Raw genomic sequence first — 24,860 nt, 5'->3', positions numbered from 1 at the left:
CATCCCATCTCTGTGTACTGATTAAAGCTGAGCTTTAGATAATTCGTCTGTAAACAGCAGGGAGGTCTGAGGAACGAGGGGGTTGGTGTCTGGGAGCTGTGAGTGGAGCACAACAGGGAAGGAGCACTTGCCTGGGGGAGTCACCACGCACATGGAAAGGAACAAGGGCAGTAATGGAGACTGTAAGGGCAGGACCCTTTGATTTTCTACCTTGTGGGATATTTCTTTAATTTGTAGTCAGCACGTCATGAGCGTGTGCGAATCTATAATTCCAGGTTTCTCCATTTAAGAAAAACTGCACTTTGGGTAGTGAAATGGTGTATATTTGAAAAGAGATGGGGCAACAACTGATTTAGAGTATTTTGTCACTAAGTCTGTTGGCAGCGCCGGGCAGCTGTGCGTGTTTGCTGATGGATACCAAATGGGGCCTTCCCCTGCTCTTAGCAACTGAGAATTTTAAGGCAACCTGGGCAGAGTTTTATTCTCCAACTCTGAAGCCCTTTGCTTGAAGCTGAGGAGGAAGTATGTGGGTGGATGGAAAGAGGAATGGGAAGTGGGTCAGCAGGAGCACAGGGCGGCTCATTTTTTGAGCACTTGCTCTGCTCTTCACCAACTTCGTCCAGGGGCTGGTTACAGAGGTAGACTTTGCCTTCAGAGGATGGCTGCTGGCATAACTTGCTGAGGCTTGGAACAGTATCTGTAATTCCACAGCAGAGAAGGCTTTGGAGTTATGGAAGATAGGATTCGGATTCCATCTTTACCACCTGGAACTGTGTTTTAAATGAAGATAATACCAAAGTCATAGGGTAGACATGAGGATTAAATGAGCTAATGTGTGTAAAATGCTTAGCAGAGTGCCTGTTCCAGAATAAGCCTTCAGTAATAATGGTGGTAATGGTGGTAATTTAGTAATGGTGGTAATAGTGATTTTCATTAATGAATATTATAGCCACTAAAACTCCTGTTACTAAAGAAAAAACCTTCAGAAATTGCTGACATTATAATGCTAACTGAAAAAAAAGTTTACAGAATGATTCCAATTATACACACAGCTATTCTTACATGCGTTTCTTGGTAAGATGGTAATTTGGTACAAGTGTTTAATTTCCCCTCACCCCCATGATATATCTGGGGATGTTTTCAAGAAAACATAAAAATAATGGAAACCCAGGTTAGTGCTAGAAGTTAGGCAGGCATCATCAATATGCCAGAAATTTGGGCAGTTGTCCTGGTGTGCACAGACAGGAGGACATGTGGAATCCTGGACTCCCCATTCCCCTCCTGGGGAAGGATAGCAGGACCAGGAAGTAATGGGGGACACCCAGACAGTAACCCCCTGCCACCACTCACACACACCTTGAGGGTTGAAAACAAGTGACACAAACAGAAGCTTGGTCTTGAACGGAAATGTGTGTGCTTAGCAATTCTATATCCAGAGAAGTTGTCATTTCTGTATAAGGAAGACAGGAAGATTCTCTGACTTCAAGGGCCCCGACAGAATGGAACTCTTCTTGTTGATGTAATCTAACTGCTGGAAAATTGAATCAATGAAGGATGCAAGAATGGAAAAGTTGTGGTTCAAAGGACTGGTGGTCAGCAGAGAAAGCAGTTAACTATAATTTTTATCTACAAAAATTAGTTCTTAAAAGACACAGAGCATAGAAACCCTAATAATAATAATGTTAGCTCAAAATAATAAATTGTCAACCAAAATTAAATGTGGAGAGAATGTGGTGGGGAAATTAAAAGTGAGCAAGATTCCTTATTGGAGGGGCTCAACAGACTCAAATAATTGGAAAAAATTAAAATATTTTTAGAGAAATCTAAAGGTACTTCTTGTAAAGCAAAATAGAATGCGTAGCTTACAAATGACTAGAAAAATAGATACATTTAAAAGTTTTAGAAATACAAGGGGAAAGTGGAAAGACAAATGTATAATAGCAAAAATGGATAAAATGCTTTAAGTATGTGATTGATAAGATATATGAAATAATAATTTAACATGGTCTTCTCTGGAACACAGATAAGACTAAGAAGTATTAATTCATCAAAATATCCTGAAGAAATCCCAAAAGGTAGATATTATGCAGGCCACCTTCTTTGAACCCAATGAAATTAACTAGAATAAACAATTAGCAATTTAGCACCCAAGCACCTGGAAATTTTAGATCATTCTCCTTGGAACAAAAGGGGGTCAAAATTAGGAATATGACTGTTCATAAAATGAAAACAAAGAGAGGGACAGAGAAAGAATCATAGATGGGAGGTTAAAGTTTTAAACAAATTCTATGTAGAATCTATGCTAAAACATTAAAAAATCTTGATGAAATGGGTGATTTTTCTAGGAAAAGCTGAGATTGAGAAACAAGGAATGAATCCAAGATTTCTGTTGGCATTCAAATGGACAATGATGCTAGTCACTGAGAACCACTTGAGTTTTGGGCATCTTGAATAGGTGAAATCTATGGAACAACCAAGTAGAAATTACCAGCGGGCAGTTGGATATATGACTGAATTTTGGGCAAGATTTCTGAGCTGCAAATAAAGATTTGTGATGGTCAGCATGTAGCTTGACATGGAAATCATGGGCGTTGGAGGTTGCCCAGGGAGAGTGTGTAGCAAAGCAGAACACTGCCTTGGCAAAAGTCTGGAGGAGCATCCATATTTATAAGACAAGCCGAGGAAGAGGGGTTCTCAAAGGTGGCTGAGGTGAAATGGCCAGAGAGGTAGGAGGAAAACAGGACAGTGTGGGTCCAGGAAAGCCAATAGGTGGGAGTATTTCCAGAAGGAGAGAATGGGACTGTTGCAAATGTTAACTTGAGGTTAAGGTAAGAGTAGAAAAGTTCCTCTTGGTTTGGTTAATATTAAAATATCATTAATGACCCTGATGAGAGCAATTTCAGTGGGGTTTTTTCAAACGTTTAGTAAACAGATAATATCCATGCTATGCAAGTTTTACAGAGCATAGGATAAAGCAGAGACAGCTTCTCAGTTTATTTTTCACAGCTGGTGTAAAACAAAAGTCCATTCTCAGTGTGGTTTGGGGCAGTTTTTCAGTCTGTGGACTCCAAACCTGGACTTCCCGCCCTCATAGAGATTCTGATTACCAAGCTATATCCTTTTAATAAATTCCTTTCCTGATTAAAAAACCAATCAGAAGTTGGACAAAACCATGCATGCAATCCCAATTATCAATATGAAACATGAATCCTTAACAGTAGCTAATGCTCGTTGAGTGCTCACTATATGCCAGACACTAATCTTAATAACTTACTTTGTTTCAATCCTCACAACTGTAGATTTAAGAAAATATTAACAAATTGAATTTAAAAATATACTAAGAAAATATGTATCACATCCATGTGTAGACATTTAATTTTGAATTATAGGATATCTATTTTAAAATACAGTTATCAATTGATCAAAGGAGAAAATTCAAAAGATAGTAATTTTCAAAATTTCAATGAGTCCTCATAAAAAACTTATTGCAGCATAATAAATAATATCTATCTCAAATAACCAACACCACGTTTAGTAGTGAAATGTTAGTGTCATACCTCTTTAGAGGAAAACAAGTAAGAATATCCACCATCATCCTCCTTTTGGAATGTTGGTAAATTTCAGCAAACCCAGAAGGGGATTAAGAGAACTAATAAGTATACCAATCAAAAGGAGAAAAAAAGATCATTATATGTAGATATTTGAATGTACAAGCCAAAAAAAAGGAATAGAAAAAAATTACTCTCTCAGGGGTTTGGTCACAAAATAACACAGATAGTTGCCATTGGTTAAGATTTTTTACATGCCAAACACTTTGCTGGAGCCATTAGATAAATTGTTTCATGAGATGCAACCCCATGAGATGGATTTGAAATAGAAGCATACAGAAATTAAATGCTCTTCTCCAGTTATTGAGCTAGTTAATAGTTGTACTGGAAATCAAACCAAATCTTATTCTAACTGGTATACCATGTACTGTCACATACAATGATCACACACGCTACCTATACTGCCTACACTGATATATTAGCACCCAAAGTGAGTCTAGGCAGTAGGAACACTATCTCAGAAAATATGAAGGGAGAAATAATCTTACTCAAAATTAAAATAAAAAGCAGTGAAATAATAGCTAAAAAGAAAAAAGAAAAAAAAAAAACCTAACACCCATCATGAATAGTACACATTTTACTGAGGGACCTAAAATAGATGTGGTTTTGATAGTACAAAGCCATCAGTTTTCTCTCTAATGAGTTATGGGCTTAACACTGCTGAAATATTTTTGAAACTTCTCTACAATTCATCTGGAAAAATAAATGAATGAAAATAGTTGAGAAAATGTACTTTTAAAAGATTAATCATGTATTTGTGGAGGATTGCTTATACTATCAGATATTAAGCATATGTTATAACTGCAACAGTGAGATTCTTAACCCAGAATAGAAACATAGATCAATGAAACAGAATAGAATGCCTAGAAGCCATTCAATAAATTGTGTTATACAGTTGGGAAAGTATAAATGCTTAATTGTTATACTACAAAATAAAGCCCAGATAAGTTGAGAATTCATATATATAGTCAAACATTGTATTCATACACACACACGCACACGCGCGCGCGCATACACACACACATACATGCATACACACACACACCGTCAGATCTTGAAGTTGGGATGGTCTTTACACATAATAACTAAGGAGAAATTGGGATATAATATTGCAACATGGATGACAGTCAGTGTTAAAATCTCAATATATAAAGTGTTTTTACCAGGAAAGAAAAGAAGAACATTAATCCCCAATAGAAAAAAGGTACAGAATGTATTAATAGGCAGATCATAAAAGAACTTCAAATGAACAGTAAAAATAAGAAAAAAAATTCTTCAGACTCACTGGTGAACAATCACATGCATTGCTCGAGGGAGTACAAATTCTTACATTCTTCTGAGGAGTGATTTGACAATGTTTCTGAAAGGCCTTACATATAATCACAATTTTTGGTCCAGTAATTCTAATTCTTGGAATTTTCCAATTGAAATAATTAGAGTTATTCACAATGGATAATTATTGCTCTGATTTTTATAGTAGTGGGAAATTACAGTCATATTACAAGTCCAACACTAGGAAACCATTTAAATAAACTATAAAACATACAGTGGAAAATATGCCTCAATTTTAAATAATGCTATAAAAGAATATTTAATAACCTGGGAAATACTTTATGCTATATTTTTAAATGGATAAAATGTAGGTTTTGTAGCAGGGTGAATAGCATGTCTCCAAATAATTTTAAGTATGTGTGTGTGTTTAAATCTGGAAAGACATAAGAAAAAAACACGTTAATCTGGGTCATCTCTAAAGTGGTGGGACTATGAGTAATTTTATTTTTACTTTAAAAAATTTTATAGTTTCTTTTTCAAAAAAGTGTTGCCTATTATATTTAGAACAATAGTGATATATTTTTATAAAACATGTTTGCAAAAAGGAAGAGAAAAAGGAAATACACACTCCTGTGTTTATTGCTGCATAATGGGAGTTCAGGTGCTTATGATTGTATTCTTTGTATCTTTTTTTCTTTATTTTGATCATGTTTTTAATTTTAAAACCATAAAGTTAAAGCAACAAACTTTTTAAAAATAAAGAAAGGGAAGAAGACAGAGAAAAGGATAAAGGAATCAATTTCAAAACATTATAGAATAGCAGATTGCTGAAGTATATTATTCACTTGTTCATGTACTCATTTTTCAATTGCTGATGCTAAGTGCGTACTGTGTGTCAGGCACTGGCTTAAACAACAGGAACACAGTGGGGAAACCAACTAAGTATTAGCTCTGCTCTCATGGAACTTGTAATCTAATGGGAGAGCCTGACATTAAAGAAACGGATTCTGTAGGATAAAACTAAATATAATCGCAAACTGTGGAAAGTGTATTAAGCATAAGAACAGGGTTTCTATGAGAAAACAACTCATAAAATGTTTATATATGTAAACATTTAAGAGAATAATTATGAAAAAAAGGTATTTAGGAGAAGAATTAATAGATGAGGTAAAACATACCTCATGAAACAGAAGAGAGAAAGGAGAGAAGGGAAAAGAATATAAAAGTAGTTTATTGTCTTCATAAGAAATTGTATGGTTGATTATGTAATATTTTCATGTAACTTCTTTTATTATTTGACTACTAGTAGAGAATTATAAGTGCATACATTTGAGGAAGAAATGATAAAATAATTGTAATAATACAAAAAATTTGAAATGCTATTCTAATGGAAAACATAAAATTACTATAAAATTCAAATTTTAAGTGTGGTTTAACCAACATCAATAACAAAAACCACAATTGATTGCATTCATTATGTATCAATTCTTGGATAGATAATATCAGAACCTCTCTATTATTGATGGAGGACTTAATTAGAAGATTTGCTATTTAGCCAGGAGACACATTCAAAAAGAGGACTTCTATTTTTTAGCATTAAATGAACCCACCATAGACTATGGCTTCCAGAGACTGCAGAAAGTCATCCCAAGGCATCCTGGAGATCCTGAGAGATTAGCTAAGGTAAGGTGCTTTGGAAATTGACATGTAAAAACGTTTCTTGAATGTTTTGGAAAATTTAGACATAGCCTGAATTTTAACTAGGCTTTGAAAAATTTGGCTATAAGTCTTGTGGAAGTTTTTACTAACGTTATATACAAGATCCATGTAAAATATCTACTGACTATGAAATGTATTATGCCTTATTTCTGAAGAAATATAAAATCTAAAATTTGGGCCTACCAAACAGATAATCTGCAAGAGTATTCTGCTTATAAAATTTCGCTAATTCTATGAAAATAAATAAATAATTGTATAATTTCTTATAAGCATAAGTCACCACTCCATTGTGTTTATATGATTTTGTTTACCCATCCTTGGAGGGACATATTTATTCACAATCAAGTATTTATTGAGGACTTGCTGTTTACATAGGAATTTATGAAGTGAAAACACCTCCATATAAAATTTCTACAAAATACATATCTTTTAAATGAACTTGCTTATGAAAAATAATTAGGAAGTTGGCCCATGATTTTGACTTTCTTTATTAAAAAAAAAACTCAGTTTATTAGCTGTCATTCAATTAATGAGAAATTGTTAAATTTTAATTTAATTTATATTTGCATTTTAAATGCAATTTATAAAATGCAATGCTTTCTTTTCTGTGCAGTAAGTAAAATTCAAGTATTACAGTTGCTTCTACATCACACCTTTGTTTTCCTCTTGGAAAAATCCCCAGCCCCACCATTAAATTAGATGATATCTGCAAAGTAGGTTAATAGCAATTTAAAAAGCTGTAAAAAACAGGAGGTGGAAAAGACAAAATGAGAGGAAAGGGATTACTGATTACTAATTCTCTCTGGTTAAAATGAACAGGGGGAAATATTATTGAATGAATTCATCTTTATTAGAATAAAATTTTACACAAGGCGTTGCCAAGATAATTTCAGTACTCTGGACAGCTCCTTGGCAAGCAGCTAAACTCAGATCACTCAATCATTTTAATAATATTTGGGTAATTAGAATACCAGATTTTTTAGTAGAATGGTTTGAAAGTACTTTTCAGTAGAACTTCCATGACATTATTGTTTTTAACCAGCTCCACCCTCAGTTTGGTTGGTGGTTTTTTGTTTCAGTAGCACAACCGTTTATGGAGGCATTTTATTGACAGGAATGACATTTAGATATATATTTATAGAGGGATTTATATGTATGATTATAGCGTACCTGTCAAACCAAATATAGGACCCCTTGGCTAAATGCTTACATTGGGAGGGATATGTATGGACTTTTTTATTTTGACATGCAGTTTTCCTTTGTTTTGCCATTTTGGATTTTGCCATTTGATGATCACACATCCTTTCTTGTCTTCACCAGGAAATGCTGTTGAAAAGAGCTGCAGATCTAGTGGAGGCCCTCTATGGCACACCACACAATAACCAGGTTAGAAGCACGTCTTATACTCTACTGAATTTAGACGCTGCATAAAATGCTCACCTCAACCTGTCATTTTGTAGGACATTATTTTGAAGCGAGCCGCAGACATTGCTGAAGCTCTCTACAGTGTCCCCAGGAATCCCAGCCAGATCCCAGCTCTCTCCAGCTCTCCAGCTCACAGTGGCATGATGGGAATCAATTCGTATGGCAGCCAGCTTGGGGTCAGCATCTCAGAGTCAACACAGGGAAATAATCAAGGTACTACCTTTCTCTGAATCAAACTTCATGTGTTTTTACTCCATGCTCGAGTGGAAGGAGGTAAAGCTTGAGTCATATGCCTTCAAACAGAGTGTTTGATATAAAATAATATATTGGATTATCACAACATTAATGAGGTATATTGTTAGATTTTGAGTTTTTTAGGTACCAGGTAGAATGCCTTTAACTGGAAATACTTAAGGTCAGAATTGAGTATTATGAATTTAGAAGGTGTAGCCTTACTGAAATGAGATTTATAGGTATGCATTGAATAAAATTTATACTTCTGCTATTTTAATAACCAGATTGAATAGTGGAAAGAGGCTGAGTTATTGCCTTTATTATATGCCCAACTCTCTATTCCTGGTAACCAAGAGTGAACAGCTTGGTTTTATTTGGTAACTTCCACTTATGTATTATCTCATATATAAATATATAGCAACAAAGTTACAGAGATAAATATGCTTTCACATGTCAAGTATATGGTGTAAAGGTTTTTTCTTTGAAGTTTATTTTGTTATTCAGGTGCCTGTATAAATTTATCAAAAAAGCATTTTTAAAAAGAGTAAATGTTCCTAATGATGTCCCCAATCTTCAGATAGTTTTATTTCTAAATCATTCAGAGGGCTAAATGACATGAAAGTTTATTTCTTGCCAAAATCAACTGGATTCATCCTTTGGAAGAGAATTCCTCACTCTTATGCTCCAGGTGGAATCAGTTAGTTCTTACAAAAGGGTGAATGGGGCACAGTACCCCACCATGGACCACATGTTAAGTTCTTTACGTTTGGTAACAAATTTGGTTCATTTCCTAATAGTTTTAGGGACAGTTGCCTAAAGTGGGTTATTTCAGGTTAGATTAGGCTATGCCTCTGTGCTGGAGTTTTTGCAGTATGGGGAGGACTTATTGTACCTTCCCTCATTCCACCCACAGACCAGATCTCCTCACACTCATTTGCCAATGATTCAAGGATAGTCAAAGAACAGTGCAATTAGATGAATACATCAACAGTTTTTGAATGAAAATGCCCCACCTCAGTCCCAGTCTTGGTAACAACTTTGAACTAACATTTCTAAAACTGTATTCTGCAGAATATTAGTGGCCCCTGAGATGTCATTAGCATGACTTTACCCTCACCACCCCCAAAAAAGATGCTATGGTCTGTTTCATTTGGGGAACATTAGGTTAACAAAATTAAACTGGCTTATTTGTTCTATAAGCCCTTCATATGTGGATCTTCAAGAAGTGGCTATAGTATGCAACATACAATATACTTTATTTGATCGTGGAATGCTTTTCTCAGTGATACCAATTAATATATCATAGGACTCTAGTGTTATATGAAATATGATTTGAAAGCTGTTACTCCACACTGCAATTAATCACTTACTCCTAGGTGTGAGTTGGAGATGCTGCATGCAGGTTTGCAAGAAAGAGGAGGGAAAGAATAGCAGGGACGTGGCCTTGCATAGGGTGAGAAAGGGAGATTAAGGGATAAAAGGTTGAAGACAAACTAACCGCATGCACTCCACCACTGCCCGCGGCCAGCTTGGTGGTTTTCTGTCATCTGGGGGCCAATGGACCTGTGCTATCCGTATGCAGCCTGCACTGTGAAGAGGTTGATTTACATGGGCTTTTTCTTTGTTGTCAAGGATACATCCGCAATACGAGCAGCATCTCTCCACGGGGATACTCTTCCAGCTCGACACCTCAGCAGTCTAATTACAGTACCTCCAGTAACAGTATGAATGGCTACAGCAATGTCCCCATGGCCAACCTGGGTGTTCCAGGATCACCAGGATTTCTAAACGGCTCACCCACAGGCTCCCCTTATGGAAGTAAGTGCCCTCTCCATCTGTCTTTGGGTTTTACTAGTCAACCCTTTTGGAAAAAGTTGACTTCCCAAATCTTAGTCATTCATGAATGAGTAACTCAATTTCCTGATGAAATGTTCTCCCTACTTCCTGTTCCTTTCCCTTAGCCGGATTTTGGTTCATTTGAGACCTTACTCAAGGTCTCCTGAGGTGAATAAAAGGGACGGAACTATTCCCTTTTATAGAGGAAGAGTATATGTGGCTTGTGAGAATGAGCACAAGAAATTAAGATCCCATTTCAGTTACTGTTCTGTGTACTTTTTGTTAGGCACTTTCATGTGTAATATTTTATTCAACTTTATAAGAACTTTCCAAGGTTGGTTTGCTTATGTCCATTTTATAGATGAATGTATTGAAGTACACAGAGGCTAACTGACTTGCCTAAAATCACACAGAAGATAGCAGGTCAATAAGTTGAACACAGAATTTATGACTTCAAGTCATTTTGTGCATCACACCATGCTCCCTTCCTATTTTGTTACATGACTATGTCCTCCCCTAGAAACCTCTAGAGAGTTGGGAGTTGACTGCTTCTAGTAATGTAATATATTGAGACAGAGCCTCTTAAGCTTTGGGGACTAAATTGGAAACTTTCACAATGGTCCCAGGGGCCTGAGAGAATTCAGACGTACTTAGGGAAAACTTAAGACCAGAGGAGAAGCTGTCAGGGAGAGCTTGTAGGGATTGAGTAGAGTGCCCTTGGATTGCTGGATCTTGTTGCAAGGCTCTGCATTATGCCCTCTTTCCACCCTGAGTGGTTCCTTCAGGCCAGGAACAAGGTCAAGTCGAGGACAGAACACAGCCATGTCTACCATGGCTCAGAAAACAGCATAACATGGATCTGGAGGCTGCCCATCACAGCTTTTGGGACACACATCCATCAGTTATTTTTGGCTTCTCTGCTTTATTCATACACACAACATTCTATACAGTGTGACAAGGACACAGTTACCAAAGATACCAAGTAGCAGAGGGTAGGAGAGGTTGACTCTTCTGGTACAACTAAAATCTTGTTACTGCAAAATGTGAGTTCTGTACTGTGTCATGTCAGATGACCCAGACTTATTAGATTTAACTGATTTAGGAAGCAGTTACTTGATTTATTTATTCCTTTGCTTCATTTTAACTTTTTTTGTTCCAAAATGTTTGGGGGGAATATTTATAGTCAACTGGGTAATATAAAAGCATAAAATAAAAACTAATAAGAAACTGAGATTAAAGAAAAAAAATATGGTTAGGAAGATAAATCCGAGGACAAATAGGGTGACTTTTGGTCTATTCAAAGGACAATTGATTTGGTTCAGAGCTAATGAGATGCTAAAGCAAAGAGAGAAACATTATAGGTTGTAAGATTTTATGTCTACACGTTATTTTTTAAGTAGCTCAGGAGAAACCCTAATTCTTGTTTCTGACACCTTGGAGAGGTTTCTCGCATGAATAATAAAGAAGATACTCTGTGTGGTGTGGTAAAGATACGTCATTCTCAACAACTCCCTATGTTAATCAAGGGTGAGTCATTGTGTAAATAATGTGGTGATGACAATAAGAGTAATTAACAACTGCATTCCACTTTGCATCTTAAAAAGTACAGTTTGTATGTGGAGTCCAGTCATATCATCGTAACACCTTGTAAAATGGATATATTAATTAATGTTTTTATTGTTTTTCCATTCTAAGATATGAAGGGTTACTGACTAACTTATTCAAGGATTCATAGCCAAATAATATTAAGAAGTGGAACCAGAACATATTTAATCTGACTCAGAATACCATGTTTTAAAATTATACCATGCTAAGAAAATTATACCATAATAAGAAATATCTAATATATTTATAATGTATTATGAAGCTGATCCATATGAAATTGCCTCTATTTTGCCTTTTTTGATCTACAAAAATGACAGTTTTATGTAGTTCAGCCATAAATTTTCATATATAATATCTGTAATAGGTTGAACCATGTGAAATTATTGTTTTTGGAGATCAAAACTGGTCAACCTAATAATACAGTTAAGTGTTGTGAGTAAGTGAGCAGTGAGAGAGAGACAGAGAATGAGAATAGATTAATGAAAATGCACATTTGGGTATTAATTGCTTAATGTTTCTTAGTAGGTAATTTATTTGGTAGGACAGACCGTTCCCTTGTTTTGGTGCACTCCAGCCAGTGACAATTTCCTTCTACTACCTTTTGCCTTACCTTTTCATGGTCACCCATACCTGCTGCTGCAAGAGAAATAATAACACCTCAAATCTTCAAATCACTCATTAATAAGAGACAGCATATACATAGTAGGAAAATGAAGAAGCTGCCTTTCCAACCAGGAGGGAGAAATTCTGAACTGAGGATCTCCTCTTTTCTCCTAATGCATCCCGTGTGATCCTTTACACCTTTGTTTTCTGAGGAGGGTCTGAAGGAGTTGCAGACTGAGAATGGGATTCCAAACAGTGTATTCAATACAATAAAATTCCCCCACTGCAAAAATATTGAATACCCAATGGAGTTCATTACAATAGTATCTGACCTGTATTTCTAACCAGCTAAATTTTAACTTCTCTGGGAAAAATAAAAAAGCCCAAGGGAAAACATAGTTCATAAATTCAGTTGCTTATGTCTGAAAACACAATTCTATGATTTTTCATTTTATTTTTTTAAACTAGTCTGATGTGGCTAGACAATGCCATGGAGAAATCAGTTGCCAGAGACATTAAAAAGAAATAAAGCCAAGCCTCTCAGTTGAGTTTGCCTTGCATTACAGCTAATGCAGAGTATCAAAAATCTGCATCTTTACTGCTTTTGCTCCCACACTACTTCAAAAATGGCCAAACAGATGTTTTTTCAATTTTACATACAAACTTCACTTCCTGGCGGTAGCAGTGTGTGCCAAGTTCCAGCTCAGTGCAAGTTTTTATGGCTGAATTCTAAACCCCTGACAATAGGGGGTTATAATGAAATGCTGACAGACCCCTTAGCGCCAGCAAATGCAGTGGCTCATTGCAAAGGAGGATATGTGCCCGGTGAGTTCCAGCTGGGGCTGTGCAAGCCAATCAATCCTTATAAGAAGAAAAGTGTTTTTTCCTGAACTCCCCATGTTCACATAGATTTCTGGACCTGACGTGCTCGTCTTTGCTTTGGCCTCCATCCATAGATAGACATCCAGAGAAATTCTCAGTTGTGAGTGTGTATGATCAGCTCTCCTAAAACGGTGCTCTCTGGTGTCCCAAAAGATGGGTTTCCCAACACTCCTGCAATGCCCACAGGGACCACTTCTCCCAAAGCAGAATAACCGTCAAAAGAGTCCAAAATTTGGGAAAGAATCCATACAGGCAGGAATCCAACCTGTCCTCAGGGAATCCTACTTCACTTACAGAGTCTTAGACTATGCCTCTGTATTCAATATTTTTTATTTTCAAAAATAAATATTAAGCCATTTTCTATTGTAAAGTTTTAAATAATTACCATGGACAATTTAGAACATCTGAAAATAATTTAAAAAAAAATCATACTCCCCCTGTAGGAAACAATCTCTTCTAACATTTTTATGTATTTCTATTGTCTTTTTCATCAGAAAAGCATAAAAATTCCTAATACAATAGCAACATTCTCATTATGGGCAATTTGAAAATCATGTATCTGTGAAAAGAAGAAAAGAATATGACACCTCTGCATTTCTATGCAGCGATAACCACTGGCAACCTTTAAAATACAGCCTTCCTCATGGATAGAAACATTTTGAAAATTACAACGTCTGCACTGATGCACAACTATTGAGATTCTGCTGTAAGATCAATGCAAGAGAGAGTGGAAGAAAAGTGACAAAATTGCCAATGTCACAGATATGAAGCCAGGCTCCATAAAGTCCTTCCATGGTGCAGAACTATGTCCCCAGACATGGAGGACAGATAATAAGAGGAATGTTTGCTTTGAAAAGTTAACTATAATCAATGAGCTTCTCCCAGGAATTAGAGATTTCATTTTATTTTTGTTTCAGAGAGGTTAACAAACAACTTTGTTTACAGATAGTAAAGCCTTAAATCAAAGAAGAGAATTAACAACTTTTAGGAAAGGTATTGTGCTGATTGCTAAGGATTGTGTTATTTCTTACCAAAGAAATAAAAACTTTCGATTTTTAGATTTTAATATATTTGTTGGTTTCTTCTAATTCAGAAGTGATACATGTTTATTGTAAAAAATCTTGAAAATATGGACAAGTAAAAGAGATAAATTTAAAGATGGTCATAGTCCCGTCAGCCAGAGATACACCGTTATGGGTTGGGATGTGAATCACATCCCTCTAGACTTCTGCTGCGTGTATTTTTTTAGAAGTGGAGTCCGATGTATATTTTATTATGTCATCTGCTTTTTTTCACCTGAGGAAACATATCTTTCCATGTCATTAAATATTCTTCTCCAACATTGGTTTTAATGTTTATACAGCATTCCATTGTATGGACTTAAAATAGTCTGCCCTATTGCTGGCCATTTAAGTTAATTCTCAATGTTTTATTATTATAGGAACAGCATGAGAAGCATCCTTGGACCTGTTTTTTTTTTTTTTTTTTTTGGATTCATTATTATTTCCTTGGGATTAATTTCTAGAAATTAAATTACTGAGTAAAAGGATATGCACATTTTAAAATACTTTGATATCTATCATTGAAGTCCCTCTAGAAGGTTAAGTCTCTCCACAAAAAAGGAAGAGTATCTGTTTCCCTGTTCTGATAATTTTTCTTAATATTTATCAATTTAGTTAGTGAAAATAACATTGTGTTACTGTTTTAATTGGCATTTTATTACTAATAAGTTTGAATGTTTCAATATAGGTCTCTTGGCCATTTTCATTTCTCCTTTTGTGACTTTCCTTTTTATGTCCTTTGACCATGTTTCTATTGGGATGTTCTTCTTATTCTAACTAATTTATAAGAACTTATTGTCTATTAAGGATATTGGCAATATATCCAAATAAGTATTGCAAATATTTTTCATAAGTTATCATTTACCATTTTTTGTATGTTGTGGAAGTTTTCATTGTATAGTCGAATCTGTTTTTGAATTTCCATTCAGGCTTTGGAGTCAGATTTTGAAAGGCTTATACAAATTACAGAGCTTTTCTCATTTTTCCCACCAGCACTTTTATAATTTAGTCTTTACTTTTAACTCTTTAATCTATTTACATTATTTTGATGTTTAGCATGAAGTGATCAAATTAATTTTAGTATCCAAATGATTAATTTCTTGTTTCCATGCATTTAATTTCCCCCCTAACTTGGAATGTCGCCTTTATCAGGTATTAATTCTTACATATAAACAGGTCTGTTTCTGGACTTTACTATGTTCCAAGGATTTGTCTGCCTATTTTTGTGCTAGTACACTAGTAAAACACTAACTTCACTTATGTGGTTATTTCGAAAGTCTTAATACTTTTGTCCCCCTTGCTACTTTAAGAAAAAAACAATTAAAATTTTCTGGCTTTTTACAGTATTTTTGACTTAGTTTTGTGTGTGTGTGTGTTTTCATGTAAGAATGCAAGAATTATTTCATCAAAATACACAAATTTTTAAATCTGTTTAGGAACTTTTTTGTAGTCCTATAAAATTCTAAATTGATTTGGAAATAATTTGACATTTCACAAATTTTTTGCAGAAATATTTTTAAATGGGCTTTTCCAGTCCAGCAGCATGTTACAGCTTTGTGCTTATTTGTCCCTTAGAAAAGCTTAGGGTGATTCCTTTTCCAGCAAGAGGCAGTCATAACTGATATAGTGAGCCCCACATTAGGATGAGACCTTATACTAGAAAGAAAACTTTGTAAAAGTGAATCAGATTCTGAATATAAGTGGAAATGAGTGTGCTGTATGGGCACCTGTGTGTGTCTACCTAATTGACATTGTAAGAAACCTTCTTTATCATGGAGTATGAGGGGAGTTTCTGATACTGCAGGTATAGTTGGTGCCGGCCTGAATCCAGGTAGAATGACAGACTGCATGGAGGCTGGAATTCAGGGCCTCCTGAGCATCAGTTTTTCTTTGGCCTCTAGTTCTGTGCCTCAGAGAAAGGGGAGAATATTTTTTTAAAATCTCTATTTCATTGATGTGGAAACAAAGGCTAGAAGAGAGTTTGCTTGGAACTGTGAATAAGACTCACTCGTGGTGCTCAACCCTGTATCTTATTATAGTGAATCACCCCAATTTCTTATCCATTTACTTCTTCAAGTATTCCATGTGATTCTTCCAGAGCTCTGCCTCCCTTTCCAACTTTGTTCTTTTGATTCATTTTACTTGAGGAAAGACAGAGGTATATAAAAATGCTTCCTTCTGCATAGCCCCTTAAATATAAGGATAATTAGTTTTTAGATAAAGTTGTTTTGAAGCCTTTGGTTTGTATTTCTGCTGTAAAAGCCATCACAGTAGAGGTGGGCTATATGATTTCTTTGTCTGCTCAACTGAGTAAACATTGCCCAAAGTATATTTTTACAGGGAGAGAGGGAAAATGGAGGTAGAGTCTGACACAGGACGTCAGAACACGTAACCTTCAGTGCACTTTGAACTTGGTCATTAGACCATAAGTCACACTCAGGTCCTCACTTTCCAAATTTACTTTGTGGGGTAGCTGGTCCATGGAAAATATGAACCAGAAGTTAGTATGGCACCATGGGCTTTGGTATTAGGCTCCAACAATTCTTTTACCAAGTCCTGTGACTTGGACGGTTGAGAATTTTGAGGATTGCATTACACTGAGTACTTAAAACATGGCCTTATTGGTAGATACCTGAAACTATCAAACTACAACCCAGAACCTATGAATCTTGATGACGAACGTATAAAAATGTAGCTTATGAGGGGTGACAGTGGGATTGGGAAAGCCATAAGGACCACACTCCCCTTTGTCTAGTTTACGGATGGATGAGTAGAAAAATGGAGGAAGGAAACAAACAAACAGACAAAGGCACCCAGTGTTCTTTTTTACTGTAATTGCTCTTTTTCACTTTAATTATTATTCTTGTTATTTTTGTGTGTGTGGTAATGAAGGTGTCAGGGATTGATTTAGGTGATGAATGTACAACTATGTAATGGTACTGTGAACAATCGAATGTATGATTTGTTTTGTATGACTGCGTGGTATGTGAATATATCTCAATAAAATGAATAAAAAAAAAAAAACAAAAAAAACATGGCCTTATACTATAAGGCGCTATACCTAAGAATTTTACCCTTATGAATTCTAATTTACCTGTTTCTTAACACAAGCTGACATAGAAGACAAAGTGATCTTCTTGTATGATGTAACTTGGAATATCTGACATTGTGAGGTGGGGCACTTCATTGTGTAAATTGCCTTTCTTTTTCTTGGAAATCACAACACTTAGCTTTTGGCTTCCTTTAGGTAACTTTAATGTTAATATTTTAATATTAGTGTTTTTTTCTAAACATTACATCAGAGGAGGCTGACTTGCAGCTTTTATTTCCCAGGAGCTCTGAAAGTACAGGGAGAGGGAGGTAATCTGCTGAATGTTAATAAACTTTTACATTTAATGAGGAAGTGGCCCATGGAGATGGCATTCTCAGAGAAGATGTAATCTCCGTAGATCACCGCTCCGGAGCCTTGGGAGTCTCTAGGGAAGCACGTAATTCCCAGGCAGGACTTCTTTTTAGGATGAAGAAAGAGTTTTCCATTCTTGGGACGATTGGTTACTTTTAAGGTGCCTTGGTCTGTCACTGTAGCAGCTCCCCTGTGATGCCTCTTCTGACTCTCCCATGCAGAAGAGAATTTCATCCTCTGTGTCTCCTTAGCATTCTGCATTCTGTACGTTCCTCTAATAGAATAATAATAATTACCATATTATTTTTTATTTGTCTCCCGCCGGTCAGGGTAGGAGCTGTGTCACATTCAACTTTTTTTTTTTTTTAATCCCTGAAATCTCGTACAATGCCTGGGCAAATCAGTAATTTATCAATAAATGTGTGTAGAATATAAGTATTGAGAGAAGAACCTAATTCCTAGCTGAGTCATTTTCTAAAAGAGGATTGTGCATTTGCTTTCCAGTCATGTCATCAAGTCCCACTGTTGGATCTTCCAGCACATCCTCCATCCTCCCATTTTCCTCTTCAGTTTTTCCTGCTGTTAAACAGAAGAGTGCCTTCGCTCCTGTCATCAGGCCCCAAGGCTCCCCTTCACCAGCCTGCTCTAGTGGCAATGGAAATGGATTCAGAGGTAAGCAAGGTGCCACTTTGGGAATAAGTAGGATGCATGGGCCATAGGCCATCAAAGTAAGAGTCAAAATCACATCGTCTCATATCTCTAGACTTCTACCTACAAAATACTTTGGTGTTTTCATCATGGTACTGAAATGGTTTACACAACTGGGCTAGTAGTCCATCTAAAAACAAAATGGGAGAAGACAAAGAAGTCTGCAAATTCTGCAAGGTCGTTGAATTAGCTATGGTAGAGCTATACATACAATCCAGGAGTTCCTGGACTCCCAGCACTATGCTTTCTACAAGCCCATCCCACTTTCTCCCAGGAGGTGCCTGGATCACCACATCTGATGCCACGTGGTGATTACTGCTTACCAAATCCGCTCGCCATCTGCAGTGCATGTGTGTTCCCATGGCACAAATGGACAGGATCCATCAGCAAGTTCTGAGAATTCTGATTACATGTTAGTTGAATTGATAGCAGGTGCCTGATCAGGGAAGGGATAGCAAAGAAAGGAAAAAGAAAACACTGTTTTTAAGAACAAAAATTAATACCACCCATCAAACCCACTTTTGAGCAAAGTCCTAAAATGTAATATGACATACGTAATCCAAACGTGATGAGTACATGAGAATCTAATCATCTCATGTTCACTCATCTGAATGGGAGGCAGCTAACGGGAGGCAAAAGAGAAAATTGGAAACTGCTGAGCACCGTGGCTCATTGACAGCCCACATTATTTTTAGGCTGCTCCACACATCTTGATAAAAGCAAAGAGGGCAGAGGTTCAGTGGACCCCTCGTCGGTCAAAGCCTCTGAGGTCTGACGAGCTTTTGTGGGGAGCCTTGGAGGAGCTGTGCTGCCCATGGGGAAGCATCTATCTTGTGGGCTTATAATCATGTGTGGGTTTCTAACACTTTTGAAAAATAAGGGTTTATTCGCCAGTTGTGGCTGAGCAGAGCTCTGGGAGTTATGTTAGGTTACTGTCCTGTCCTGCCATTAGAGGTGATGACATCTCCTCCAAATCAAGTGATGTGACAGGGAAACTGTCAAAACTGGAACCAAAAACCCGGTGCCCAGAGGAGTGAAGTCACTGAAATCCTTTTCCTTCTAGCCAGACAAAGCAGGCTTGGCCTGCATGCCACCCAGCATGTGGGTAGTTGGGAACACCTGTACATTTGATGGAAGTCTTTTCATTGTTTTGCTTTCATCCAGAAGCCTGACCCATAGAGAAACAGGCTTAGCCTGTAGCAAAGTGTTTCCACCTGTACTCTCTCTTGGCAAAGACCAGGGTGTCCCTTCCCCTTCTCAGGGGATGTGCCCAGAACTTTTTCTATCATGGCTTCATCTCCAGACTGGGAAATGAAAACAATTGCTGAGCATCCTCTTCATCTTCCTCTCCTCCACAACCGCTTTAGTCATGATGCTTCCCCTTCTCCAAGTTTAGTTTTTATTCATGTACTTCAAGCCAAATGGGGGCTAAACAGGTCTCAGGAAAATGTGGAGCGTAAGGCACAGCAAAGCTCCAGGAGGAGAGCAGGTTTTCCTCCACATTGGCACAGGAGGTTACAGGAAAGGTAGGGCCCTGTTCTCATTACAGGCAGCTCCTACAAGTATTTTTAGCTTTACTTTAAAGAAAAAATAAACGTGTCACTTGACCTCCACCTGCCACCCTTCCCCCAGCCTCTCACACACTTACACTGAATTTGGGAGACTAGAGCTGGTTGTCTCAGATCTCCTGAGTCTGTATTGCCCTGGGAGCTCACCTATGGGCCTGGCTGGTGAGATGCCAGGACCAGGTTTCCCACTCGCTCCCATGGAGTGTAATTCCCACCCTGCCTCTTGCTGAGGGCCCAGAGCTCCCTGAGTGTCATTGCTATCAGGTTTGAGTCAGCCCAAAGAACTGAAACGGGTCTTGTGTGGTCTTAGCAAGGTTTCCCTTGGTGGTAGCAGCAGCGGAAAAGCCAGAAGACCCTCACTAGGGTCCTCAGACATATTGACCGGAGGGTCACCACCGGTCGGGATGCTTGGGCATGAGAGGTGGCTGAGCCACACAGTGTAGCCTGGGCCTGTAGGAGGGATGATTTCATGGCTACATGAAGACACAGGCTCTAAGTTCTAGCTTCATTACCATATGGTGTCACTGGGAAGCCCCAGACCTCTCTTAGGTCCTACAATTAACTGCAAATTGAAGAGGAATTACGTTCCTTGACAATTTGAACCTTAGAAAGGAAAAGGAGGAGAAGAACTTGTCAATTTAGAGTTAGATCCTAAAAGGTATTGCAAAGAACTATGAAAATATAAAGTGATATGTGAAGAAATGAGAGTATTCTGAGGAGAAACACAAAGATGATTAACGATTGCCACAGCCCTAGACTTGACCTTACCAGACGCGGTTTGGAGCTTTCCCTTGGCTCCTCCCATGCTGTGCAAATCTGTGCAAGTCATTCTCATCTCAGAGCCTCAATTTCCTAGGCTGTTAGGTAGGAAAAGGGAGAGTTACCTCCAAAGATTATTGTGAATTAATTTGTGTGAAGAATGAAGAAAGGTAAAGGATTAATCATGAAATACCACAGTATCTCATACAGCCTGGCAGAGAGAAGGCTGGGGTTGACCGTGGGGGCCTTTCAGAGGCCCTGCCTTCTGTTCTTAGGTCCCCAGTTTGGGTGGCAGGAACCAGGGGAATAGAAGATCAATTCCCAAAATTACCAGGTACCCCATAGACGGAAAGAGGGAGAAACCCATGCCAACATTTAATACAATATCCACAGTCTCCAAAGGAATCCTGGGTTTGCAGGGGCTGATAAGCAGAAAGCTCCACTCTTTAGAAGCAGTCAGAGAGTGAAAATGTAAGCTGAGCCTTTGGTGGTCACAGGCTCACGGAGAGGCCCTTCTCTAGATCTATTGTAAGGCAGGATTGTCTTGCTCAACTGCAACGAGTGTGTGCAGCAAACACTCTCTAAGATTTGCTAACAGTTATAGAGCATGACGTATGAAGGAACTGAACTGAGGACTTTATGTGAATTATTTTGTTCAAGCTTCTCACATGACGCTTAGGAGAAGGCCATGTCATTATAACCATTTTTTTAAGTAGCTTGCCCAAGGCCACACAGTAAGTGACAGATGACTTGAACCCAGATTTTTTTTTTTAATTCATTTTATTGAGATATATTCACATACCATGCAGTCCTACAAAACAAAGCATACATTCGATTGTTCACTGTACCATTACATACTTGTGCATTCATCACCAAAATCAATCCCTGACACCTTCATTACCACACACACAAAAATAACAAGAATAATAATTAAAGTGAAAAAGAGCAATTAAAGTAAAAGAGAACACTGGGTGCCTTTGTTTGTTTGTTTGTTTTTCCTTCCCCCATTTTTCTACTCATCCATCCATAAACTAGACAAAGGGAATGTGGTCCATATGGCTTTCCCAATCCCATTGTCACCCCTCATAAGCTATGTTTTTATACAATCATCTTCAAGATTCATGGGTTCTGGGTTGTAGTTTGATAGTTTCAGGTATCTACTGCCAGCTACCCCAATTCATTAGAACCTAAAAAGGGTTATCTATATTGTGCATAAGAGTGCCCACCAGAGTAACCTCTCTGCTCCTTTTGGAATCTCTCTGCCACTGAAACTTGTTTCATTTCCTTTCACTTCCCCCTTTTGGTCAAGAAGATGTTCTCCAGAACCCAGATGTTTTTAAATCCAAAGCCTGAGCACTCACCCATAGCCCGCTATCTCTCTCGGCAGTGTAATAACGTGATTTCTCTCTTCACTCAGGACCTTCCACCTGGACAAAAGAGCAATTATTGTCTTCCTATAAAATGCTAAAAGTAAAAAGGAACTGGACAAAGTTCAGTGAAGCAACTCCCCTCCCACCCATAAAAATGCTTACTTTTTCTGCTTTCTGTCTGTTGGCTCTGGCTTCTATAAGCAAAAAGCCAGGGTCACCATCTAGCAGAGACCCAACCCACCCCGGGTTCTATGTGGGACAAGGAAGAAGAAGAATATGTGCAATTCTCTTGTTCTGACATGCAGTGATTCCTGTGCTTTGAGAAGCTCTGCGCTTTCAATAAGCTCCTTAGGTAACTTTCCGAGGATTCAGTAAAGGAGCAGGCTAGATGAGTTAATGTAATAGATGGGTTAAAGTTGTATAAGTGAGTCAGAATTCTACTGCCAGAGATTTATACATACAGCATTCATTGTCCCACCCTGTACCGCATTTATCAGGCATTTACAGTTGATGTGTGTTGATTGTCAAGGTAATATTATATACTTACGTGTCTGATGCCTTTTCCAGTTCCCTCCAGGAAAAAAAAATAAAATAAAAATTTAAAAATCTCCTACACTCTCAGATAATTACCAGGGTTGCTATATCTCCAAATCATCAGGGAGTGTCCAGAATTGAACCACCTTTATTGAAAAGTTACATCGATTCAATATATAGTAATACAGGCAAAAATAATTAAGGCTTTGCTAGCTGTGTAAGACCTTAATCCAGATCTCACAAACATTCAATAAAGCCTGAATGGTCAGGGAAATAGATGGCTGGCAATTTTGCCCTAGAGGACTAGCTGGTATGGAGAGAAGGGGTGGGGAGTAGAAAATGAGCGAGAGTGAGAGAGAGAGAGAAAGAGAGGTGGGTTGATGAAAGCAAGAGGAATTTGGCCATTTGCTTGTAAAGCTTAGTAAGTACCACTCAGCAAAATGTTCTATGACAATAAGCCCCTTATGAGATGTAAACATTAAAACTCAAAGAATCAAAATCTAGATGTGGTTTGAATTTTTGATGTAAGGAAAATATTCTATCAGTTTCTAAGGATATTAAAATTCTATTGGTTCATCATCCGAAATCTGAAGCCAGAGGAATATGTTTTGCTGTGTGATTTTTCCACATTTGCTGCTGCTTTATTTCTGGTGTCAGGGGAAGCCTGGGGGGTGATTCCACACAGACAGGCATTGTCCACATCCTCATTGGACATGGCCAGGGGATGCAGCCTGGGGATTGGGATGACTCCCAAATTAGGAACTAAACTGAATCTTCTATTCCAGTGGATCAGCATTCATTAGTGAGTGCACAGAGAGCACGAAAGGAAGTTGTGTTAGTTAGGAAAAATAGCTAATCAAATTTCAGCTAGAATGGATAGTAACCTAGGATGAATAGAAAGTTTGGTTTGTTGTAAATGATTCCTAGTAACTCAGGCTCAGCAACTGGAGTTTTCTCTTCTCTTCTAAGTAAATTGGAGAGATATATCAGGAAATTATTTTAGTCTAATAATAATAAAACCTATCACATATATTATAATTTCATTTACATATTTACATCTATTATCTCATTTGTAACACCTGTTAATATAAAACAAAACATAACTCTTGGTCTCCCAGACAAAATTTCTCCAACAAGCCTTGGAAATACAAAATGCAGTGATTAAATAAAGCTTCAGTGCTTCTAATGGGCCGTCTGCTAGACCAGTTGGTTCACACATCAGCTGAGGGCATCATCTCCCTGGAATGTGTCAGACTCTGTCACCCTCCTCCCTGGCTCCTCTCTGGGTTATGTCCTTTAACGTGAAACATCTCCAAGGCTCATTCTTCTGCCACTCTTTCCTTGCAGCCATGACTGGCCTCGTTGTACCCCCGATGTAAAGAAGAGGAAGATCTGCTTTCTTATAGCACAAAACTACTTACTCTGATGGAACAATAATAAGGAAAGCACTATGAGCTCTTTTGGGGGATTTGTGCCCCAAAATGAACATGGTGGACAGATTTGAGTATGTGAGGAGCCTGCATCCTACTTGGTCTCGCATTTCTCCTGTAGCTGTGATGGTAGCTACACAAACTGACCCACTTATGGACAAGGACAAAAGATGTCATTGACATGGTCAGCACCAAGAGCAGAAATGCAATTCTTTGTTATGAACATTATGAAAACCACCTTCCTATGTTTGTAAAATATTTAAGAAAAAATTGGCAAACAATTCATGCTTAATATTTTGGATACTATTTGTTTTTCTTTGTAGGAAAAAAAAGTTGAAAGTTTCTATTTTCTATGAAGCCTTTCAGATACCAATTTAGTTTATGCAGAAAAAAATTGAACAAAACAGGGTACCAGCATGGAAGAATTTCTTAAAACAAAACCTGAATTGAATGATGAAATGTTGTATGTGTGTTTGCTTATAGTTTAATCTCTTAAAAAAAAAAACAAAAAAAGGGAAAAAATTTAAAATGTTTTACAATTATTTAAATAAATAAACGTGTAACTTATTGTATGTAGAGGTAGAAATTAAGATCTTTTTTGGAAGAGGGGGAAATTTCTCTTCCTGATGTAAAATGAATATGATGCAAACATGTAGTAACAAGTTTAAAAGGTGTGTGATTATTATTGCAGTTATTTACTAGACTCCTACCCCCCACCTATGTCCCCCTCTTTTTCCATTATTTTTTTGAGCCATGGGCAAGAACATGTAACTTATCTGGAGTTCTACAGAACAACCCGAAACAGAAACAAAGACTCCATTACATGCACATCACACAAATACT

General features: G+C 37.4%; 1 protein-coding gene across 8 annotated transcripts in view; it reads left to right on the top strand.

The window, feature by feature from the left end:
• EBF2 (EBF transcription factor 2) overlaps positions 1-24,294 on the top strand; it is a 184,058-nt gene extending 159,764 nt beyond the window's left edge. For 3 of the 8 annotated variants that reach the window (XM_037812901.1, XM_037812899.1, XM_037812898.1), the window contains 6 exons: positions 6,475-6,563; positions 7,920-7,985; positions 8,060-8,237; positions 9,891-10,076; positions 18,153-18,320; positions 23,935-24,294. In XM_037812901.1, coding sequence (XP_037668829.1) covers positions 6,475-6,563; positions 7,920-7,985; positions 8,060-8,237; positions 9,891-10,076; positions 18,153-18,320; positions 23,935-23,966 — 719 coding nt within the window. In that variant the 3' untranslated portion in view covers positions 23,967-24,294. Of the gene's footprint in view, positions 1-6,474; positions 6,564-7,919; positions 7,986-8,059; positions 8,238-9,077; positions 9,081-9,890; positions 10,077-18,152; positions 18,321-23,934 lie in introns of all 8 variants that reach the window. The other 5 variants (XM_037812903.1, XM_037812902.1, XM_037812905.1 and 2 more) reach the window with 3 other exon arrangements.
• The last annotated feature ends 566 nt before the right edge of the window (positions 24,295-24,860 follow it).

Source organism: Choloepus didactylus, chromosome 20 (genome assembly GCF_015220235.1).
Source record: "Choloepus didactylus isolate mChoDid1 chromosome 20, mChoDid1.pri, whole genome shotgun sequence".
NCBI classification, from domain to species: domain Eukaryota; kingdom Metazoa; phylum Chordata; class Mammalia; order Pilosa; family Megalonychidae; genus Choloepus; species Choloepus didactylus.
The sequence above is the reverse complement of the archived record's forward strand: the minus strand, read 5'-3'. Positions and strand labels throughout refer to the sequence as shown.